The sequence below is a fragment of the Dendropsophus ebraccatus genome, chromosome 7 (assembly GCF_027789765.1).
Source record: "Dendropsophus ebraccatus isolate aDenEbr1 chromosome 7, aDenEbr1.pat, whole genome shotgun sequence".
Lineage (NCBI taxonomy): Eukaryota > Metazoa > Chordata > Amphibia > Anura > Hylidae > Dendropsophus > Dendropsophus ebraccatus.
The window spans coordinates 82,538,812-82,563,267 of record NC_091460.1 but is presented as its reverse complement, the minus strand read 5'-3'; the positions used below and the strand labels follow the sequence as shown (position 1 = coordinate 82,563,267).

Sequence of the window (24,456 nt, the reverse complement as noted above, 5' to 3'; positions counted from 1 at the left end):
TTGTAAAAAGGGGCGTGTCATAATTATCGTCACCGCGGCTACATGTGCGATAAACCGCGATATTGATTTTGGCCCATATCGCCCAGCCCTAAGTGGAACCTCTCTTCTTGAAGTTCTTGATGATGCGATAGATTGTTGAATGAGGTGCAATCTTTTTAGCTGCAATACTCTTCCCTGTTAGGCCATTTTTGTGCAGTGCAATGATGACTACACGTGTTTCTTTAGAGATAACCATGGTTAACAGAAGAGAAACAATGATGCCAAGCACCAGCCTCCTTTAAAGTGTCCAGTGGTGTCATTCTTACTTAATCATGACAGATTGATCTCCAGCCCTGTCCTCATCAACACCCACACCTGTGTTAATGGAGCAATCACTGAAACGATGTTAGCTGGTCCTTTTAAGGCAGGGCTGCAATGCTGAAATGTGTTTTGGGGGATAAAGTTAATTTTCTAGGCAAATATTGACTTGGCAAGTAATTGTTAAGCTGATCACTCTTTATAACATTCTGGAGTATATGCAAATTGCCATTTTAAAAACGTAAGCAGTAGACTTTGTAAAAATTTATATTTGTATCATTCTCAAAACTTTTGGCCATGACTGTATGCCATCTCTTTATAATTGGTAGGGGTCTGACCTCTTGAACCTGTGCCTATTGTGGAAGCCCATGTATTCTCAGGATGGTGTGGACCCCATAGGTCAGACCAGGGCTGGACTGGGACTGAAAATCAGCCCTGGCAGTTTAGAGCACACAGGCCCACTCGCCGCGCGGTGATAGGTTATGAGACAATGTTGTGAGTGCAGCACGGCTACATGTTGTATCATCACGGCAATGACTGGAATTACAGATAATAACACAGTAAATGGGGTCAAAAGGTTCTGTCTCTGTACTGTGTAGCGGTGCTGCAGTTACATTTCGTCACCACTACACAGTGTACAGAGTTGACTGTTTTCGGCCCTGAACACTGTGCTGAGTTTAAAGGGGTACCGTGGCCCGGGGTATTTTTAAGCTATGGCCGGGGAGGGGGTGGTTATGGACAGCGGATGTCACTTACCTCCCCCATTCCAGCGTCGGTGCCCGGATCGCGCCGCCCTGCGGCCGCTTCCTGGTGTGAGCTGCGGCATGAGACGTGGCATCTCAGCCATTCAGCGGCCATAGCGGAGTCCCGCTTAAAGGCCGAGCTGCCTTAAGACGTCACGTCTCATGCCGCAGCTCAGACCAGGAAGCAATCCGGGCACCGGCGCTGGAACCGGGGAGGTAAGTGACCTCCGCCGTCCATAACCACCCCCTCCACGGCCATAGCTTAAAAATACCCCAGGGCCAGAGTACCCCTTTTAACAATACTACCACATACTGACTAATACCACCACATACGGACTAATGTCGCTGCTGCTACTCAATAAAATCCACTTCAAATAGACCAATATCCCCTTATACAGTCACCATATAGAGGTGGACACCGCTCCACACAGCTCTGTACACCATATACATTACAGTGCATTTACATCAGGTGACTCACAGGGGACGTCTTCTCTGATCAGAGTTTTTCCCTTTTGATTTTCTTCTCCATCTGTCCTGGGTCATTATGAGAACTTCTCCGAGCCACGATCCACAGAATCTGCCAGACAAACATATTAGGCTGTCACCATCCTCCTCCTTTCTCTACAAACTGCACATCTGTACACCCTCATTTAGTGGGTAGGCTGACTCTATGTGACCCCCTTATAGTATTTGCCCCCGCCCTCTATGTAGCTTCCTTATAGATGGTCCCGCTTTGTGTATCCCCTATGATATATGCCCCCATCTATGTAGCCACCTTATAGGTGGCTCCTTATTTAGTCTTCCATATAGATGCGCCCATGTGCATCTACATAAGAGCCCCCCCCCCTCCTCTGTGTAGTCCCCCTTATAGATGACCCCCTTATGTTGTCCCTCTTATGGATGGCTCCCCCTGTATTGCCCCCCCCTGTATTGTTCCCCTTATAGATGGCCCACCGTGTTGTCCCCCTTATAGATGGCCACCCTGTGTTGTCGCCCTTATAGATGGCTTATGCTATGTTGTCTCCCTTATAGATGGCTCATCCTATATTGCCCCCTTATATATATCCCCCTCTCCCCCTATGTTGTTCCCCTCTCCCCTATGTTCCCCTCTCCCCCTATAGGCCCACTCTCGCCCTATATTGTCCCCTTATAGATGGCCCCCCTCTCCCCTCTGTGCAAAGCAGATTTAAAAAAAAAACACAACTCCCGTCCAGCCTCTCTCCACCTGCAGGCTCCGTCTGGCCCCCGAATGATGCACGGCTGCCTGGGGTGTCCCGTCCTATGCCCGAGCAGCGCATCAGAGAACTCCTTGTGCGCCGGGCTGGGACTTCCGGCAGAGGGAGTGTCTCTAACGCGTGCTCCCTGTTTCGGAAGTCACGGCTACAGGCGCACAGAGAGTTCACTGATGCGCGTGCTGCCCGGGGATAGGATGGGACACCCCAGGCAGCCGCACACAGTCTTTCTCCTGGCCCAGTGACTCCTTTTCCCTACATTAGGGGAAAGGAGTCGCCGGGTCAGGAGGAGCACAGGACCGGAGGCCCCCATGTACCACATTTTTATTTGTGACTTTTTTTTGTTTGTTACATTTTATAGTTTGCACAGTTACGCATGCAATAATGCCAAATGTTTATTTATTTTTTACTTTTATGCTTTTTGAACAAAAGGAAAAGGCGGGGATTATTAGAACTTGTATTGTGATTTTTTATTTTTTACCTCTTAAAGACTGAGCCAATTTTTGTTTTTGCGTTTTTGTTTTTTCCTCGTGTTTAAAAGGCCCACATGAGCCCTTATTTTTTGTGTCACTAATTGTATTTGCAACGATAGGCTGAATTTTTGCATAAAGTATACTACGAAACCAGAAAAAAAATTATGTGTGGTGAAATTGAACAAAAAAACAAACTTTTTTAATTTAGGGTATAAACCCACACACCGTATACGCAGCAGATATGCAACAAATACGCAGCAGATTTGTTGGTACAGATTTGATGCTGTGTTCAGTTATTTAGATCTAAACTGCTGCGAGTTTGCTGCGTATCGCAGCAGTAAATACGCTGCATATACGGTGTGTGGGTTTATACCCTTAGGGTTTTTTTGTTTGTACGCCATTTGCCCTGGGATAAAACTGACTTGTTGTGCATGTTCCTCAAGTCCTCAAGATTAAAACGATATGCAACATGTATAACTTTTCTTGTATCTGATGGCTTGTAAAAAATTCAAACCATTGTTAACAAATATATGTTCCTTAAAATCGCTCCATTCCCAGGCTTATAGCGCTTTTATGGGGCTGTGTGAGGTGTCATTTTTTGCGCCATGATGTTTACTTTCTATCGGTACCTTGATTGCGCATATACGACTTTTTGCTCACTTTTATTAAATTTTTTCTGGATTTAATGCGACCAAAAATGAGCAATTTAGCACTTTGGGATTTTTTTTGCGCTGACGCCGTTTACCGTGCAAGATCAGGAATGTGATTAATTAATAGTTCGGGCGATTACGCATGCGGCAATAGCAAACATATTTGTTTATTTACTTTTATTTAAAACCTGGGAAAAGGGGGGTGATTCAGACTTTTATTAGGGGAGTGGGCTTTTTACTAATAACACTTTTTTTTTATTTTTTTTAACACTTATGCTAGAAGCCCCCCCCCCCCCCCCCCCCCCCCCCTAGGGTTACGGTTATTCCCCCTAGGGGACTTCAAGTATATGCAGACTGATCTCTCATTGAGATCTTTGCTGTATAGTTATACAGCAAAGATCAATGAGATCGGCACTCTGATGCTTTCGGCTGCTGCAGCCGAAAGCATCCGAGTGCCGAGCCGGGATCAGCGCCATTTTGGCGGAGACCCCGGCTGTCACCAGTAACGGAGACCGCCAGTAGAAACCAGGGAAGCGCTGCTTTCGGTAATCTGATGCAGCTGTCATCTTTGACAGCTGCATCTGATTACTGTATTAGCGGGCACGGCGATCAGACCGTGCCCGCTAACACCCGCGGGCACGGGCTACAATCGGCACCCGGGACCGAGGCAGCGACCCCGCTCTGAACACCTCTTATGGGCGTATGACGTACGGGTACCTCATGCGTCCTTAAGAGGTTGAACACTTTTTTTTTTTTTTACAATTTTTAATTCCCCTGTACCTCCTTGTACACTACAACTCTCAGCATACCTCCTTGTGCACTACAACTCCCAGAATACCTCCTTGTGCACAAGGAAGTATGCTAAGAGTTGTAGTGCACAAGAAAATATGCTGGGAGTTGCAGTTGTGCAGTAACAGCCTCCCGACACACTAAATAAAAAAAAAATATATATGTGTGTGTGTATATATATATATATATATATATATATATATATATATATATATATATATATATATACACACACACACACCCTATGGGAACCAAACTACAGAGAACCCTTTATTATAGAAACCTAGCAGCAGTGGTACGTACAGTATGGCGGCTATCTACCGTATAGAGTGGGCTACAGTGTAGGGGCATACTGTGTGGACAATAACACCTATCTCCAAAAAAAAAGCCCTAGCCTTTTTTTTACAGAAAAAAAAAACTATATAAGACCTGTGGAAGAAACAAAGTTTAAAAAAAGAAAACTTGGTATAAAAATATATATTTATTAATAATTGAATAAATTGCAAAAGTTTTGTGAGGATGAGTGGTCGGCTACTGATGGTCTGCTTAACTGGGGTCTTCTCTCTGGATGAGTCTTCATGAGAGCCTCTCTGTTGGAGTCTTCAGCAGCCTCAGATCTAATAGATGGTCTTTTCTCTGTTGGAGTCTTCAGCAGCCTCAGATATTATAGATGGTCTCCTCTCTGTTGGAGTCTTCAGCAGCCTCATATAATATAGATGGTCTCCTCTCTGGAGTCTTCAGGAGCCTCGGATATTATAGATGGTCTCCTCTCTGTTGGAGTCTTCAGGAGCCTCAGATAATATAGATGGTCTCCTCTCTGTTGGAGTCTTCAGGAGCCTCAGATGTTATAGAGGTTATTGGGAAACTGCAAAGAAATAAGAGAAATAAATGAGTGAGAAAATGAACATTTTGTCTTTTCACAGTTGTAGAACAGTCAGAGATGAGAGGGTTGTCACTGTCAGGCTCTTACCTCTAGATGAGTCCCAATAGATGTTGTATGTAGGTAGATCCTCAATCTGCAGCCTTCAGTCCACCTCCATGTCCTCCACCGCCGGCAGGCGAGATGTGGAAATCTTCCTCCTCTTCTTCTTTGATACATCCACCATCTCCACATCATCGGGAAATTGGCGTCCGCCAACCTCCATGGGCTCGCAGATACTCTTGTATGCCCTCTTGAGCATGCGAGCCGGTCTTGCTGGTGGGGCAGGGTGGGATGGGGCGGGGTGGGATGGGGCGGGGCGGGGTGGTGGGGCAGGGTTGGATGGGGCGTGGTGGTGGGGCAGGGGTGGTGGGGCAGGGTTGGATGGGGCGGGGTGTGGTGGTGGGGCAGGGTAGGATGGGGCGGGGCGGGGTGGTGGGGCAGGGTTGGATGGGGCGGGGCGTGGTGGTGGGGCAGGGTTTGGTGGCTGGGCCACAATCGAAATCTTTCTCTTCCTGATTGTCATCCTGAGAGACTCTCCAACACTCCAACTCCAACAAAAGTTAGCCTGGACTAACACTGCTGTCAGGGTGCAGCTTGGTTTTATTTCCACAATCAGGTTCTATTGTGACATCATCCTCATACGTGTCATGATGACATCACAAGCAGTGGGTGTGGCCAGAGCACTCAGAGATGAATACTATGAGGGAGATTTATCAGACATGGTGTAAAGTATAACTGGCTCAGTTGCCCCTAGCAACCAATCAGATTCCACCTTTCATTTTCCATAGTCTGTGAGCAATGAAACCTGTAATCTGATTGGTTGCTAGGGGCAACTGAGCCAGTTTCACTTTACACCATGTTTGATAAATCTCCCCCTATATGTACCTGCACTGGACTTCTACATTATAAGATTACAGGATTTGTTCTCTGCTCCACTTTTAGTCCCATTAGTAAATAAAAGTAATAACCAGTGTTTTGTCTGCCTGGTAGTGCAGGACGGGGTCTATAGAGGGGCTTTATTTATGGTGATAATCAGGAATACACCCCCTCCCAGGCTGACATGATGCTTTATGGTAGATGCTGAGGGTTGTACAACCTGACGGCTCCATCATGAATGAGCTCCCAATATATCTGTTAGATGGCTCCTATGTTCTGGATGGTAGATGCCGCTGTTAGGCGTCTCACAACCTCCCCATCATAATTTATATGGAAGCTATAAAATAGTGTTATAGTGTAACTGTCATTTATAACCTATGGAGGGGGGGGCAGCTTTATGAGGACAGAAAGAGACTTTTTTGCCTCCCAAAACCAGTCAGTTTCCTATCACTTATACTATTTGCTTTCTGTACAGTTGTGTGACATGACAGTTACACCTAAACCCGTCATTACTCTGCTTCCTGCTCTGAGGCCACGTTCACACAGGGTATTTTTTCATTAAAGGGGTTATCCAGCGCTACAAAAACATGGCCACTTTCCCCCCCACTGTTGTCTCCATAATGGGTGGGCTTTTGAAACTCCGTTCTATTGAGATAAATGGAGCAGTTGGGGGAAAAGTGGCCATGTTTTTGTAGTTCTGGATAACCCCCTTTTAAACAACGACCGTTTTTGCAGTTTGCAGACACAGCAGTAGTTTATTGCCACTGCGGCATTACATTAGATTGCATAGAATCACAGCCATAGTGTATACACTGGGAACTGGGTGCCGGTTAAAAAAAAGGTCCACGGCATCTGCATTCCCTCACTGGTCTGTTGATATAAAAGGGGATGTTCACCCAAAATATTTTTTTTTTATTTCAAATCAACTGGTGCCAGAGATAATAAGAGGTAATTTATTTCTATAAAAAAAAAAAAAAAGTCAAGTCCTCCAGTACTTACCAGCTGCTGTATGTCCTGCAGGAAGTGTTGTATTCTTTCTAGTCTTGGGGGCAGGAGAGTATTTGCTGCTGCTCTGGACAGTTCCTGTCATGGACAGAGGTGGCAGCAGAGAGCGCTTATATACCTTTATGATCTACAACTTTGTTACTGGTTAGCTGTGGTTATTTAGTCTTAACATGTCTGGTATGCCTCTAAAGTTACACGGATCTGCCGATTCAGCAGATCATTGCTCCATGTAATAAAGACAATGATTGGCTGGTCATGCCTTCCGATGCTGCCCTAAAATCATCAGCTGCCGGATGCGCATCGCTACATGCAATAGTGATGCGCGATCAACGGCTGATGAGTCTGTAAAGAAAATAATAAACTCTGTATGTTACCTCTCCACGCTCCTCTGTAACCTCTTTGCTTCTCCATGCTTCCCCCGCAGCCGCCGATACAAGTTCAGAGCCGGTCTCTGAAGTGATAGGCTGCTGGCCGGAACAGTACCGCCGCAGCCGGTGATTGGCTGAGCAGCCTGAGCCTTCAGAGACCGGCTCTGAACTTGTACCGGTGGCTGGTGAGAAGCCAGGAAGATACCAGGGAGCATGAGAGGTAATGTATACAGTTTATTATTTACTATATACAGCAAGGGCTGCACGGACATTGCTAACTATACAGGGCTGGGCGGTATACCGCAAAAATACAGATACCGTCACTGGCGTCGGTTAACCAACCTCAACCTAGCCAGGACGGTATCTGCGGTAATTTTTTATTTTTTTATTTTTATCTCCAGAGAGCTCCTGCACACAAACTCGCGGCCCGGCGTGATCGCTGCACGTTATGTGCAGGGACGCCGAAATCTGAGCGGGAGGTGGAGGAGCAGCAGGGCCCAGGTGAGAATGCCCGAGTGCACAGCCCTCTGCCCACACCCATCCAGTCCGAGCGCCCGCCCGGCGTCCCTGCACACACAGAACATTAACGTGCAGCGCTCGCTGGCTGGGGGAGAAGGGCACTCGGACGGGACTGGTACCGGTCCCCCAATCCCCCCGACCGGCGAGCGAGCGCTGCACACGTTGTCCTGTGTGTGCAGGGAAGAGACCATGTCAGAGCTGAAGGTGGAGGAGCAGCACATGGGGGCGGCTGTCCTGTAGTTCCCTCAGTAACAGTACAGGACTGTAACATAGGAGGAATAATGGGCCTCAGCAGGCAGGAGAAGTTATTGCTGTGTGTGGTCTCCTGCCTGCTGGAGCCCATTATTCCTCCTATATTACAGTCCTGTACTGTTACTGAGGGAACTACAGGTCCCATACCCATAGACCCCTGCCCGCCCCCCTGTATACTGTATACCCATAGACCCCTGCCCGCCCACCAGTATACCCATAGACCCCTGCCCGCCCCCCTGTACACCCATAGACCCCTGCCCGCCCCCCTGTGTACCCATAGACCCCTGCCCGCCCCCCTGTGTACCCATAGACCCCTGCCCGCCCCACTGTGTACCCATAGACCCCTGCCCGCCCCCACTGTGTACCCATAGACCCCTGCCCGCCCCCACTGTGTACCCATACACCGCTGCCCGCCCCCTCATATAGTAGAGGAGAGAGAGATAGGAGATAGATATCTTCATAGCGTGTCAGTGCAGCGCCATCTGCAGCCCCCTATAATGTGCCACTCATAATGTCCCCATAACAGTGCCTTTGTACTGTCACCTATACATATATACTGTACGTCCCTGTACTGTCACCTGTATATACTATATACCCATCATATATACTCTGGGTACCTATAGTACATAGCTATATACCTGTATATACACGTCCTGTATTGTGCACATAGCTGTATGCTGTATACCTGTATATACACGTCCTGTAGTGGGCACATTGCTGTATGCTATATACCTGTATATACACGTCCTGTAGAGTGCACATAGCTGTATGCTGTATACCTGTATATACACATCCTGTAGTGTGCACATAGCTGTATGCTGTATACCTGTATATACACGTCCTGTAGTGTGCACACAGCTGTATGCTGTATACCTGTATATACACGTCCTGTAGTGTGCACACAACTGTATGCTGTATACCTGTATATACATGTCCTGTAGTGTGCACATAGCTGTATGCTGTATACCTGTATATACACGTCCTGTAGTGTGCACATAGCTGTATGCTTTATACCTGTATATACACGTCCTGTAGTGTGCACATAGCTGTATACCTGTATATACACGTCCTGTAGTGTGCACATAGCTGTATGCTGTATACCTGTATATACATGTCCTGTAGTGTGCACATAGCTGTATGCTGTATACCTGTATATACACGTCCTGTAGTGTGCACATAGCTGTATACCTGTATATACACGTCCTGTAGTGTGCACATAGCTGTATGCTGTATACCTGTATATACACGTCCTGTAGTGTGCACATAGCTGTATGCTGTATACCTGTATATACACGTCCTGTAGTGTGCACATAGCTGTATGCTGTATACCTGTATATACACGTCCTGTAGTGTGCACACAGTTTGGGTTGCTGCTCATTGAGTTACTGCACTTTTTTTTTAACTTTATTGAAACAAACTTTCCCCAGTTTGCCAAGTGGGTGTGGCTTGTAAAAGGGTGTGGCTTACAAGGGTGTGGCTTGGCACAGCCAAGTGGGTGTGGCTTACAAAGGGGCGTGTCATAGTTATTGTCCAATTATCGTTACCGCAGCTACATATGCGATAAACCGCAATATTGATTTAGGCCAATATCGCCCAGCCCTATTGTGAGTGTTAAAGCAGATATGTTCCTACTAGAGATGAGCGAACCTTGAGCATGCTCGAGTCGATCCGAACCCGAACTTTCAGCATTTGATTAGCGGTGGCTGCTGAACTTGGATAAAGCCCTAAGGCTATGTGGAAAACATGGATATAGTCATTGGCTGTATCCATGTTTTCCAGACAACCTTAGAGCTTTAGCCAACATCAGCAGCCCCAGCTAATCAAATACCGAACGTTCGGGTTCGGATCGACTCGAACCCGAACCTGGTTCGCTCATCTCTAGTTCCTACAAAACCTTCATACAACACTCTGAAGGGAGAGCACCGATTTAAGAAAGATTAACACTGTAAAATACTAAAGTGCCAAGCGCAGGTAAACATGTGCTGTAGTACAATAAGTCCAACAATAGGTCTCTTTTTTTATATAATTGCACGCTGTATGTCACTATAAAATGGATAAAAGTGAACTACAAATTAATACTAAAGTTCCAAGCATAGATATTATGAGCTGTAGTACTAAAAAAGGCAATGATAAAACTCTTTTATAGTTGTATGCTTGATATCACTGTGAAATAGATTAAAGTAACTTTAGAAGTAGTGCATAGGCGTATTAGTCCTTCAATGTTGGTGGTAATGGCAGACCGACATCTGGTACGTCGGCATTGCTCCAAGGTCCAATTATGGTGCAGAAATGTGCAATATCTTTTCCCAAGCTATTTGGATAGGGATGCCCCGGCCGGCGGCTAATCTCCCCAAGTAAAAAGGTTCACAGACTCAGCAAAGTAAAGCGTTTGCCTTTACCCTGATGATTTATCATTGCCTTTTTAGTACTACAGCTCATAATATCTATGCTTGGAACTTTAGTATTCATTTGTAGTTCACTTTTATCCATTTCATAGTGACATACAGCGTGCAATTATATAAAAAGAGACCTATTGTTGCACTTATAGTACTACAGCACATGTTTACCTGCGCTTGGCACTTTGTATTTTATAATTTATTTATTTGGGGAGAAAAGCGGGTGACTCCCAGTCTGGTATCATAGCGCTGGTGTTTGTGAACTTCTGTTTTGTGGAGGCTCCTACACAGTTGGTTCTTTGCATTGTAAAGAATAACCCTGTTTGATCCCTATCCATTATCGAAGCTTGTTTTTAATAGGTTTCTCTTACATAAATTTTGTCTGAGTGTCTGCAGCACATCCTGACTCACAACCGGAAGCTGCTGAAAATCCTCAGTACCTTGTCCACTCTGTCTTGGCTTTTCTTTCCTTCCCCTCCCATCTAAAGGCCCTATTCCACCAACAGATCTGACGACAGATTATCTGCCAAAGATTTGAAGCCAAATCCAGGGATGGATTTGAAAAGAGGAGAAATCCAGTCTTTCCTTTATGATCTGTTCTCTGATTATAGTCTGTTCCTGGGTTTGGCTTCAAATCTTTGGCAGATAATCTGTCGTCAGATCTGTTGGTGGAATAGGGCCTTAAGACAGAGGTCACATGATCTGTCTCTTCTGTTGTCAGGCAAGCTTTAACAGATGTAACTCATCTGTATTGCTGCTCACCAATACATCACACAGTGATTGCCTGACCAAGGGCGGGGAAATAACAGCCTCTTCTGAGCAGTATAAGGGAAAGACAACACTGTTGTTTCATCTCTCTCTTTCTCTAATCTATCTAGATGAATAGATAGACCAAAAGATAGATTGCTGTTCAAGGCAGAATCAGATTGTGCCAGTGGTGGGCAGATACTACAAGTTCTGAGGTGCAGTGCATGCTGGGAGATTTAGTTTTCCCAGGAGTTACCATGATGTAAGACTTGGATCATTTGTAAAAGTTTGAATCTGAGGTTAGGAGCAGTGTAGACAAGTGGGAAAGGTGTCAAAGATCCGGTGGGGATCAGTGAGTGTGTTTTGGGGTTTTTTGTGCATTTTATTTTATTTTATTTTATTCATTTTATTGGATTGCTAGAGTTCCCCTTTTAGGTTTAAAGCGACTCCGTATCCACAATCTGACCCCCTAAAACCGCTTGTACCTTTAGATAGCTGCTTTTAATCCACGATTTGTCCTGTGGTCTGTTCAGCAGGTGATGCAGTTATTGTCTTTAAAAAATTCTTTAGTGCTTTATTAGTCTACTATGCTTAGTTTGTGTATACATTAGGCTAGCACAACCTCTCCATCCCTCCTCCCCACCCTCTTCTCCATTTTTCCTATTCCTCTGCAGTGAAAACTACACAGGTGCCTTAACCATGTGACGGGCCCACACAGCTGATGAATAGTAGGCAATCTGCCTGGAGCATTCCTAATGATGAGGAGGTTGGGGAGGGGGGACAGAGGTTGTGCCAGCCTAATGTAAACACAAGGTAAGCCACGGCCAAATGGCACGGGCTGCCAGTTTAAAAGTAGTTTTTTATGACATTAACTGCATTACCTGCCGAACGGACCCCAGGACAGATCTTGGATTAAAAGCAGCTATCTGAAGATACAAGCGGTTTGGGGGGGTCAGATTGTGGGTACAGAGCCACTTTAAAGTGTTACTATCATTTTGATATGCCATTCAGCTTACAGCCTATCAGGAGCCCAGGAAAGTATGCTGCTCTACTGTGGCAATGAGCAGCATACTTTCCTGGGCTCCTAATCGGCTGTCAGCTGTACGGCACAGGAGGGGGCGGGCTAGGCAGCACGGGAGGGGGTTGCTTCGCATAGTGGCACGGGAGGGGGGCAGACTAGGCAGCACGGGAGGGGGTTGCTCCGGGCGGGCTGAGGGGTTGCTCTGGGCCGCCCATTATGCATATTCATGTGTACATAGCGAGCCGCAATGGAGGAGGCAGACTCGGCACTTAAGGTGACGCCCCAAATGCTCCTAAACCCCTTATTAGCACAGGGGCAATTAGGAGCTATCCAAGGAATGCGGGGGAGAAGAGAAGATTTAGTAGCAGCCCTGCACTTCTCAGGTAATGATCTACTGCGGCATATCAGCAGGTTGATATGGCTGAACTTGCTGATAGTGCCGCTTAAAAGATGCACTTCAGCATCAATGTAATTTTTCCTTCCCAGCATAAGGTTGGGAGAGGTTGGTAAGTGGTGCAGAGCAGCAGCATATCATAAGACCTATCATATCATAAGTAGTTGTTTTTTTTTATTATTTATTTAAATTCCAGCATTGCTGTGAAGTACAGCATAGGTTATTACTGGAGAATAATGTGGAGGTCCTTGTATATGCCTTGTGTTTACCTTTTTGTGTCATGTATGGGTTGTCTGCCATTTTCATTCCACCTGGCCCCCTCTGATGTGGCTTTCCCATTGTGGCCCACCTCTCCCATGATGCCTCTGGCTTTGCTGATACAAGGGATATAAGCTCATCACTGCACTCTCTGTGAACCCTATGTATAAGCAGTTATAAGTTTATGATAAGTCAGTGACATAGAACCTTTTACTGACATTCCACAAAGGTTTTATTATGGTTGTTCTGACTAAAGCCATTTCTTGCACGGCCTTTGTTTCTGGCCCCAAAGTTATGCAGCAGTTTCAGGTTAATGTAAGGTTATATGCTAACTCTCTAGTAATGAGACAATCTGCCTTTCAGGCATCCACTTTCCACTTCAGCTTTAGTCCTGTATTTGTTAAAAAAGGAGCTCTCCTTTCCGTGGTTTCTTATCTGCTTTTAGACTGAGTTGGTAGTTTATGTGGTAGCAATGGTTAATAATGGCTAAAAAGTAACTTGTTTGTAACAAATTTACAAAACAGAGGGAGGTTTACATAAGTTTTTTTCTTTTACAATATAAATTACAGTATACAAACCCATCGCAGGCCCCTTTACAGACATCGGACAGTTTCTTTTCTCATGCTTAAAACTTTTAAAAGTGTGCACAAATGTGTATTTTAGCAAAGTTGGTAGCTTTAATATGTTTAAAGGGATACTCTAGGCAAGGGACTTTTTTTTTTAATATGCTTAGGGATGGGTTCTCTGAAAATTTATGCACCCTTAACTCCCAGGCTCTCACATCACCACTGCTATCTTACCGCTCTGTCCTGCTGTTTGGCCGTTTCTGATGCAGGCCCAGCCAATCTAAAAAAAAATATGTTTGCCTGGAGTTTAACTGCAAACATATAGTGTAACTAAACAATGCAAGCATAAAACGATGGTCCAGGTTGTAACCTTGTACCACCTATTATTTGATTAGAAAAAGCACAGCTACTTTCTTGCGAAAACAGCGCCACCCTGTTCTCAGGTTGTGTGTAGTATTAGAATTCAGCTCCATTTACTTTAATTGAATTGGGCAACAAAACTACACTCAAACTGAGGATAAGAGTGGCACTGTTTCTAGAAAAAAGTGGCCATGTTTTGCTAAACCCGGGCAACCCCTTTAAGCCCTAATTCTGGTGTATTCTAGAATATTATCTTTAGTCCCAGAGTACAGACCTGCTCCTGCTTTCTGAAGTTACAGAACTCAACTAGTATCAATGGGATGGCTGTTCTGCTAGTAAAATAAAAGCAATGTTAATGTAGGGTTCTTCTCTTAAAGCATTTTTGTTATTTATGAGGATCTATATAGTCCAAGTACAGTATTTTCTGGCGTATAAGACGACACCTGATTTTAGAACATTGTCAGGGGTTCGCTTTACACGCTGGAAAATGTTAACCAGGGCTGCGGTCAGGCAAGGGTTAACTGCAGCTAAATTTAAAAAACAACAAACAGTTAACTCACATGTGACCCGTTCTGGCAGCCGTGCGTCTTGCGCCGGAGATCCCCAAAGCTCTCCCTGGCAGCCGAGTGTCTCATCAGAGAAGCTCGGAGACGCTCGGCTACCGGGAGAGCTTCAGGAGAATGATAGCGGCTTCGGGAACTTCCAGTGCCTCTGTCATTCTCCAGAAGCTCTCCTTGCAGCCTAGCGTCTCCAAGCTTCTCCGATGAGACGCTTGGATGCTCTGAAGAGCCCCCCGACTTCTAAGAAGATTTTTCAGGGTTAAAAAGTCGTCTTATACGTCGGAAAATACGGTAGGTTATGAAATAGTTATATTTATTTATCTAAGTCTGGTTAAGCATTGGTACTATATTTATATATTATGGATACTGTTGCTCTGTTTCCCCATCTTCCTCAAGCTATGTCACACCTCATTTTAATAGCTGAAAACCATGTTCCCACACAGTATTTGGGTCAGTATTTTGCAACCAAAACCAGGAGTGGATTTAAAACCCAAAAAGGCTATGTTTACACACTGTTGAAATTGAGTGAATGGCCATCATTTAATGGCAAATAACGTCCGTTATTTCAAAACAATGGCGGGTGTTTAAATTTTTGGTGATACGTTGATCCAGGGATTATTCTAATTTCCATTGGAGTCGGGAAGGAATTTTCTTCCTGTGATGGGGCAATTGTCATCTGCCTGATAGGAGGTTTTGTTTTCCTCTGGATCAATCCAGTAAGGTTGCCCCTTGGTTGAACCTTATGGACTCTTGTCTTTCAACCTTGTTAACTATGTTACTGCGAAAGAACGTGTGTTATTTGCCATTGAATAACGACCATCCACTCAATTTCAACAGTGTGTGAACATAGTCTTTTTGTGCTTTTAATCCACTTGGAAAGCGGAAGAGGTTTTACTAGTGTAAATGAATTGATAGCTGCTTCACTCGTGGTATGGTAACATAGGACAAGCGGGCAGATAAGACCCCATCGGAGATGAAGTTGTCCACTGCAGGATCCTTCTGTACACAGACTCACTACTTTGAACATCTTTACTAATTTATGAATAATTCTTCCATGTTTCTTTTCCTTACAGAACAGCACTTTTCAGATATCGTCCAAGGTGAAGAGTTTCTGAATCTTGGCATAGAACAAGTGTGCAGCTTGATTGCCAGTGATAAGCTTACCGTTCTTTCAGAGGAAAAGGTAAATTCTCTTATTTACAGCAAAAGGCTGTGTTGACATATTTGCGTTTAAGAACTGCAAAAAAAAAAAATGTATAAGAAGTTTTAGCTTTGTGAGTTGGCAAAGCATGGTGTAGCAACAGTCCTTCTTTAGGGTTGCTTCACACGTACCGTATGGCAGCAGATATTCCGCTGTGGATCCGCAGCAGATTTGACAGTGAGGATTTAATGCTGTGTTCATTCATTTAGTCAAATCTGCTGCGGATCCGCAGCGGAATATCTGCCGCGATACGGAACGTGTGAAGCTACCCTTAGGTTAGGGTGTGTTTCCACACATGCATTCAGATTGCAGTCCAAACGCTGGTAACCACCCCCCCCCCCCCAAAATACCAATGCAATGTCGCTGGGATTATTGGCAACATAGTGCCAAGTTTTGGGTTGAATAGGGGCACGGTTTCCACAACATTTGAATCATAGCATGAATGCATATGGGGAAACACAGCCTTATTATATAAACAATTGGACAAGCCTGGTGATGTTGATCACATTGCAGCCAGCCCGGACAGAAAATGTAGGTTCTAATTATGTAAACAAACAAAAAAAAAACTAATCAAAAATGCAAATGTGGCAACACAGCCCAAGGATATTTGACAGAATACAGGTGAGACTGCCCCCGAGTGGCTGAGGCCAGACCTAACTGCTTACATGTAATACAGCTGTTCATGACCCGAGGGCAGCTCTCATTCCCAGCGTGTTCAAGTGAATGTAGCAAAAAATCCCTTCAGTAATTTTAAACATATTACAAGTCACCTTGTGCTTTTAGACACATCATTAAAATGCAAAGGTGATTTCTAATGTTTTTACTTCTTTGCAGTCATGGCTACATTGAAAATTAGGGGGAGTTTCATGTCATTCAATGTATTGTGGTGGCCAGGGGCGTAGCTAAAGGCTGATGGGCCCTGGTGCAGAATTTTAGCCTGGGGCCCCCCTATGCCGTCTGTTGGGGGCGCAGTCAGAGGCCAAAAAACTTTATATCAAATCAATCGAATGTGAAACCCCCTAATATGGCACCGTGTCCTAATGGACTGTCACTATTTCCTCATGTACTGCGCCACTGCCTCCACCTCTTGTATTGTGTCACTGTGTATCCTAATGTACTGTACCACTGCCTCCCCCTCATGTACTGTACCACTGCCCCTATAATGAATGGACTGTACTGTTTCATTCTCTATTTATTGTGTACCAATCTTTGACAGCCAAAAAACTACAACTCCCATCATAACCTGTCAGCAGGACATGATGGGGGGTGTAGTCCTGCAACTTGGAAAGCCACATGCTGCAACCTACAACTCCTATCATGACTGTTAGCCGGGGCGTGATGGGGGTTGTAGTTCTAGGGATAATAATCTCACCTGTCCAGGTTCCTGCCCTTTTCTGGGGTTCTGTCCTCCTCTGGTCAGGTCTGGCTTCTGTGTATGGTGGCGGCCTGTATTACACAGAGCAAGAGTCCCGGAGGCTGGAGACGGAGCAGGGGGCTCCTGCCAAAAGTCTATTCAGTTGTATCAGCAATTGCGGATACAACTGAACAGAGAGGGAGACAGGGCCGGACTGGCACTAAAAAGCAGCCCTGGCATACAAAACCCCCTACCAGCCCCCATAAAATATCATAATTCTCCCCACAACATAAATGTGCACTGCAGGGAATTATGTTGTTTTGGTTCAAATAGTCACATATGGCCCATATACACATATGGACGTAGACATACATAGAGATACATACAGTTACATATACACAGGCACATATATAACCATTCAGAGACACACAGACGCTGTATAACAGGCACTTACATACAGTCTTATGTACACATACAGTCAGGCATACCCATACAGGGACACACACATACACATGCTGTACATAGAGGAACATACATACAGTCAGCTTCATAAATACTCATACAGGGACAGAGACACATGAACATACACACACGCTGTACACAGGCACACATACAGCCAGCCACTTATACAATCATACAGGGACACACACTGTACACAGAGGCATACACATACAGCCAGCCACATATACTCATACAGGGACATACACACACACACACGCTGTACACAGACACACACATACAGCCAGCCACATATATACTCATACAGGGACACACGCTGTACACAGAGGCATACACATACAGCCAGCCACATATACACTCATACAGGGACATACACACACACACACTGTACACAGAGGCATACACATACAGCCAGCCACATATATACTCATACAGGGACACACACGCTGTACACTGAGCCATACACATACAGCCAGCCACATATATACTCATACAGGGACACACACACGCTGTACACAGAGGTATACACATACAGCCAGCCACATATATACTCATACAGGGACATACACACACTGTACACACACACAGTTCTGTACACTGAGCCATACACATACAGCCACATATACACTCATACAGGGACACACACACTGTACACAGGCACACACATACATACATACATACATACATACATACACACACAGTACACACATACATACATACATACATACATACACATATACACTCATACAGGGACATACACACACTGTACACACACACAGTTCTGTACACTGAGCCATACACATACAGCCAGCCACATATATACTCATACAGGAACACACACACAGTTCTGTACACTGAGCCATACACATACAGCCAGCCACATATATACTCATACAGGAACACACACACAGTTCTGTACACTGAGGCACTTACATAGTCCTCCTCTCCTCCCCTGGATTTTTGGCATTGAGTGGGCGGAGCTTCCTCTGCAGAGGGACGGGACTGCCCTGTAACCCCCTCTATGGTGTTTCTTGTCATCTCCCTCCTCCTCCTGAAGCATGGAATAGGGTCGGGCCATCAGCGCTGAGAGAGGCCTGCTGCTGCTGCTGCTGCACACAGTGAGTGGAAGTGACTGTCAGGGCCCTCAGCATTTGCTTTAGAAAGCGGGGGGCCTGGGAGGGAGGGTGCCCGCTGCACTGCCTGTGCCTTTTGTAATATGCTGCCTGCTTACTAGAGTTCACCCTGTGCTGTCAATATCACAGCCGATTAGAGTGAACTGCAGTGACAGAAAGTGGTGAGAGGGGGGGCAGGAGTCGGCGGGCCCCCCCTAGCTTGGGGCCCGGTCGCCATGGCGACCACTGCGACCCTTATAGCTACGCCACTGGTGGTGGCCCAGAGACAAACCCACAGAACTCTGTATGCCATGTTTTTACAACTAGTGTATGTTGGTAACAGAACTTTCCCTTTGTGCAGGGTTTTACTTGTAACTGGGACAGTCTAAGAGCCAAGTTATAGTGTTGTAGTAAAGTGAAAAATTATTTGTTTCCCATAAAGGAGTAGTCCGGCGAAACTTTTTATTTATTAAAGTATGGTATTGCCCCCCAAAAGTTATACAAATCCCCAATATACACTTATTACGGAGAATGCTTAGAAAGTGCTTATTCCCGGCACGTACTACTGCATCAAGGCTTCACTTCCTGGATAAAATGGTGATGTCACGATCCGACTCCCAGAGCTGTGCGGGCTGTGTCTGCTGGAGAGGATGATGGCAGGGGGACACTGAGGGACACAGAGCAATGGAGGGACACTGAGCATCCCCCTGCCATCATCCTCTCCAGCAGCCGTAATAAGCGTATATTGGGGATTTGTATAACGTTTTGGGACCAATACAATACTTTAATAAAAAATTTTCACTGTATGTCTCCTGTAAGCCTCTTCCCTCTTTCCACTAATTTTATACCCAATACAGTTGAAATTGTATAATATTGTCATTAAAACTCACAGTGAATAATTGCAAGCACAAATTTTAAAATAAAAATTATCGTCATTTAAAACCCCCAGCGTTAGGCTGTTACTGCTGATACCACTCAAAGCGTATGTTCACATCATTTTCTTTTTTTTTATAATAATAACTAGAGTGCGCAAATATTAGTAAATCTTTTTTCTTTAATTACAACCCAAAATAGGCTCACCCCTCCCCCCCCAAATAAAACAACCAATTTAAAGGAAATCTGTACCACCTGTCAAAAACAACAATCACGGAATCATTGTATTAAGATTCAGACTCTGTGCTGAGGCTGATCTGCTGGCTCATTTGAGGCATTACTTGTTCATGATTTTCCTCTCAGGTTGTAATGCTTTTCAAAAAGCCTGGCATAGCGAGTCTGTGTATTCTGCATATGATTGAGAAGCATGAGAAATCTAGATGCAGAGACAGTGGCTCACTTTTCCATACAATGGAATGACTTTAGGGCTTTCCATTATACCTCTTTATAGTGTGTTTCTCTCATGAAAGGCCTTTGTCTAATGGTTTGTTATGAGGTTTCTATGACCTTAAATATTTCTCTCATTGAAATGTGTGCTAACCAAGGCCAAATAACAATAGCAATAAGACGGAAACATTAAAATGTACTGCATTAGATTGTTCAGGGTTTTCTGTATCTCTGCTCGCAGTCCTTGAATAAGAATCCTTCAAGTGAATAAAAATCCGCCCTAGCCATATAATGATCACACAGGTACTCAACCAGTCACACATCTTATAATTTAATGAAGGTTCGAATGACTTTTAGAAGAGCTCACCCAAACCATAAGGAGTTAATTTATAACTTTATGATAGCCCTTATGTTTTTTTCCATAGATATTCCTCAGATATTCATTCTTCTTTCTATGCTGGAATTGTTCCTTATTGTATGATTTCTCTATATTTTCTTGTGCTACCCATATTTCTTGTTGCGATCTAGGAGTGATCTTAAAAGGGTATTCCCAACTGAAGAATCTGCACTCCATTCATTCTCTATGGGGCTGGCAAATCTTACCATTTGCTGAATTCAGACTATTTTAGTTATCTCGTAGCGAACCACATGCTATGCCTGCCATTCATTCTGGAAAAAATGATGTCCGTTTTCAGGATCAGTGAGGGTCCTAGGATGGACCTGTTAGATCTCATCCTGTGGATAATGGAAACTGATGGGAATACTCTTATAGGGGACATGTACCTTATGGTGTGGATTTGATGCGGCCTTTATTTAGTTACAATGGTTTACACAATGTCATATCCACGGCAAACAGTACATTTTTCTATGTATTGTTTTTTAGTGGTTGTTTAATACTGAAATCTGTATTTAATTCCACGGGTTGTAAACATTTAGTAGATACAGGTAACTAAATGTGTTAAAATTACAAATTGCCAGTTTTTAATAACCATTTGCTCTTTTTTTTTCTTTTTTTTAATTTGAAGGTATTTGAAGCAGTCATTACTTGGGTAAACCACGACAAAGATGTGCGTCAGGAGCACATGGCACATCTAATGGAACATGTCCGCCTTCCTTTACTTTCAAGAGATTATTTGGTGCAGGTAAAAAAAAAAAAAATAACAACCCATCTTCACTGAATAACTTGTCAGGCTGTTCATATAAAAATGCATATTAAATGAGTGTTTTTACATACACCTTGGTGTGGAATACCACAGGTGATTTTATTGTCCCAGAAAACAGAAATTTACCTTAACACATATAGGCATAGATTAGGGCTAGGTGATATGGCCAAAACAGTTTCTCAATTCTTTATTATTATTTTTTTCAAATAATAAACGATTCTTGATTATTATTTTTGTATGTACTTATCCCTAATCTGCAGTAACCCCCTACATGGAGGGGACTGTTGCATTATATACAGACACTGCACTATCTGAGTATCTATATAGACTGTTTACACTGTAGCAGTGCAGTGCTTGTATACACAACACTAGAGCCAGCACAGTGTACATGAAGGAGACTGCCACAGTATATACAGACTCTACTCTGCCACAGACAGCTGGCCCCGGTGCGATTTATAGCCCTGCTGCACTCAACCATGGCCCCCTCCTTCCCTGGTACCCTTCTCAGGCCTCCGACTTTGCTGTGGCCCCGGTGCACAGCAGTACCTCCTTTATGTCCCGTACATCTTGAGCAGAGGGGGAGGAGCCCCTGGTGTTGAAAGCAATGGCACTGACACTTGAATTAGGAGTCTGTCCTAACTGTCTGAAGTATCTTTGATTGTGAAATCAGATTGTTAATGTTTGTAATTTTTATTTATATATTTATTTTGTCAAGAGAGTAGAAGAGGAGACGCTAGTGAAAAATAGCAGTGCCTGTAAGGATTACCTCATCGAAGCCATGAAGTACCACTTACTTCCCGGAGACCAACGGACATTGATAAAAAGTGCACGGACAAGACAGAGAACGCCAGTCAGTCTTCCCAAGGTAGGATGTATTACTGTTTTTACTACATTTGATGCATGATACACTACAATTAAACCAGTTGTTCCGTCTTCAGATAATGAAAACTATTCAATGTTTCTGACATTTCTTGTACAGTGAGGAGTAAAACAAGTGGAAATTCCAAGCAATGTCTCAATGTAATGTGTTGTGCTCTGCTGCTTTCTGTCAATTCTTTGGGCATGTCGATTCTTTGAGCAATGTTCAGATTGGAATTTCCACCTGTTTTACTCAGTGTGAACCTACCCTTATATGGATTCTTGTAGGAATTACAAATAGAGGAAAAAATTGGGTTTGAGGAGATTCTGTCAGGCTTTAGTCTACCTCATTATTGGTACAGGACTCAATGACAGAGTTGCAGTTTGTAAACAGTGGTCTAACCTTTAGTTAGTTTTTAAGGTGGCTGCTACCAACGAATGGGTTCGACCATTAAAAGAAGTCCTATACACAGATCGGCACCATCTTTTTTCTCTCTCACAGAAAGGAAGTGTTGGTCTCCACTATGGCCGCCACAAGGGAAATTGAATTTAAAAAAAAATGGTCGAGCAAATTTCACACCATCTCTCTTCTCTTCTCTCATATATATATTATACATACACAGATAGGAGAGTTTAGATTGTGAGAATATGTAAAGTGCTGCGGAATCTGTGCATATGATGCACATTAAAGGGAACCAATCACACAAAAATCGGCCATAAAGCTAAGGAAACGTGCTGGTACATCAGCCAGCACACTTCCTAACCACGCGTAGAATGCGGGACACGATTAAACTAACTTTGCGGGCTGAATGTTCATGGGATGGAGGGTACAGGGGGATGGTTAGGAAGCGTGCTGACTGATGTACCAGCACGTTTCCCTAGCTTTATGGCCAATTTTTTGTGTGATTGGTTCCCTTTAAAGGACTTTTCACATAACTACATATAAGCCTGAACTTTTTTGGTCTAACGATAAGCCTAAACCCTTGGCACCATTTCACAGCCCTTTATTTAACCTGTTAATGATTGCAGAACATACACGTAAAGTGACATAGTTTTGGACTTCAAACCATCTGTATAAGGTAGATCTATAAGTTATAGGCCGCTATAGAGTGTCCTACTAACAGAAAAGAAGAAAAAGCAGCCCATTCTGTAACACACTTTTTTTCTTTTCTTCTGTTTTTTTAACTTGAATGAGTGATGTGTATACAGTAGAGGCATTGGCACTGCCTGCTGGCTCCTGGTCCCTGCGGTCATACTGATCACATGATTACTCTAAGGGTCCTTTTACACGTGCAGATTAATCGCTTAAGCGTTCGCTTAAGTGATAGGCATTTAGACAAATTACATAGAGAAGTCGTTAATGGAATCATTAAGATCATATTTGCATAGATATCTGTGAACGCCCAGTGTTTACATTGGAAGATTTGCGAACGATTAATAATTAATAATGCAATCAACAACAACATACATATGAATTTTCATTCACCATTTGATTGTTGGCGCGTTTACACTAAAAGATTATCATCCCTTAAATCTGTATAGTCTGGAGGAAAGAAGAGAAATGGGGGGGACATGATCAAAACCTTTAAATATGTTTAAGGACTAAATATGGTTTAGAAGGGAAGTGGAGGAAAGGACATAGCAAGAGGGAAGTTGGGGGAAAGATCAGAAGCAACGTGAGCAAATATTACCTACTAAATATTGCTTAGATGTGATTGGTAAATCTACAATAACTGACGTTAAACCTGCCTGGGATAAACCTAAATCTATGCAATGATAATAAGAAGGGAAATACTAAAAGTGCAGACTGGATGGGCCAAGTGGTCTTTTTTCTGCCAACAATCTTCTATTTTTCTAAATTTAATTGTTTTACGATTCTTTGCACGATAATCGGCCCGTGTCAAAGGCTCTTAATGCAACTGACAGGAGGGAGCTGCTGAATTTTTAAAGTGAATCTGTAGCCTCCCTAACTCCCTTTGGTACCAAACTCTTACAAGGATAATCGAACAAATAAGAGGGAACTGGTCTAGAAACATAAGGTATAGTGAAATACTAGAATGTAAAATTGTGGGTAAAAAAATAGCCTGTGAGCATCAACCAGTGGCCCTGAGATGTATCTGAGAAAAGCGGGCTTTTTGGCAACGTCTTCTATAAACCTATAAGTAACGTTTTTACAGAGAGTTGCAGCACTGGTAATGAAAGTAATCGTCCCCTGTCGAGCAAAAAAGTGTGTTTTTTTTTTTGGGGGGGGGGGGGGGGGGGGGGGGGTTTAAGCTGTGCTCAAAAAGAAATACCAGTGCAAGTTGATAAGCTAATAAGTGATTGCTTTCATAGAAATATGTACTGGTTGTAATCTTACGTCATCAATTCACTGTGGGACTTGCAACACACAATTGTTTACTGATAAAACTAAAGGGAGTTTAGACTGAAAAAGACAGGAAACACTCCTAGGACCACCTCTTTACGAAAGAAAAAATTTAAGAAAACTGTTCGTCTGAATTCACCTGGTGCCTGGTGGGAAACTCAGTTTTTCAGATACATAAGTATTGATCGCCAAACCT

General features: G+C 43.9%; 1 protein-coding gene across 1 annotated transcript in view; it reads left to right on the top strand.

The window, feature by feature from the left end:
* Nucleotides 1-24,456, top strand: part of KLHL2 (kelch like family member 2) — a 121,483-nt gene that overhangs the window by 63,684 nt on the left and 33,343 nt on the right. Inside the window, exons 6-8 of the mRNA XM_069977838.1 lie at nucleotides 15,502-15,611; nucleotides 20,900-21,016; nucleotides 21,753-21,902. Coding sequence (XP_069833939.1) covers nucleotides 15,502-15,611; nucleotides 20,900-21,016; nucleotides 21,753-21,902 — 377 coding nt within the window. The remainder of the gene's footprint in view (nucleotides 1-15,501; nucleotides 15,612-20,899; nucleotides 21,017-21,752; nucleotides 21,903-24,456) is intronic.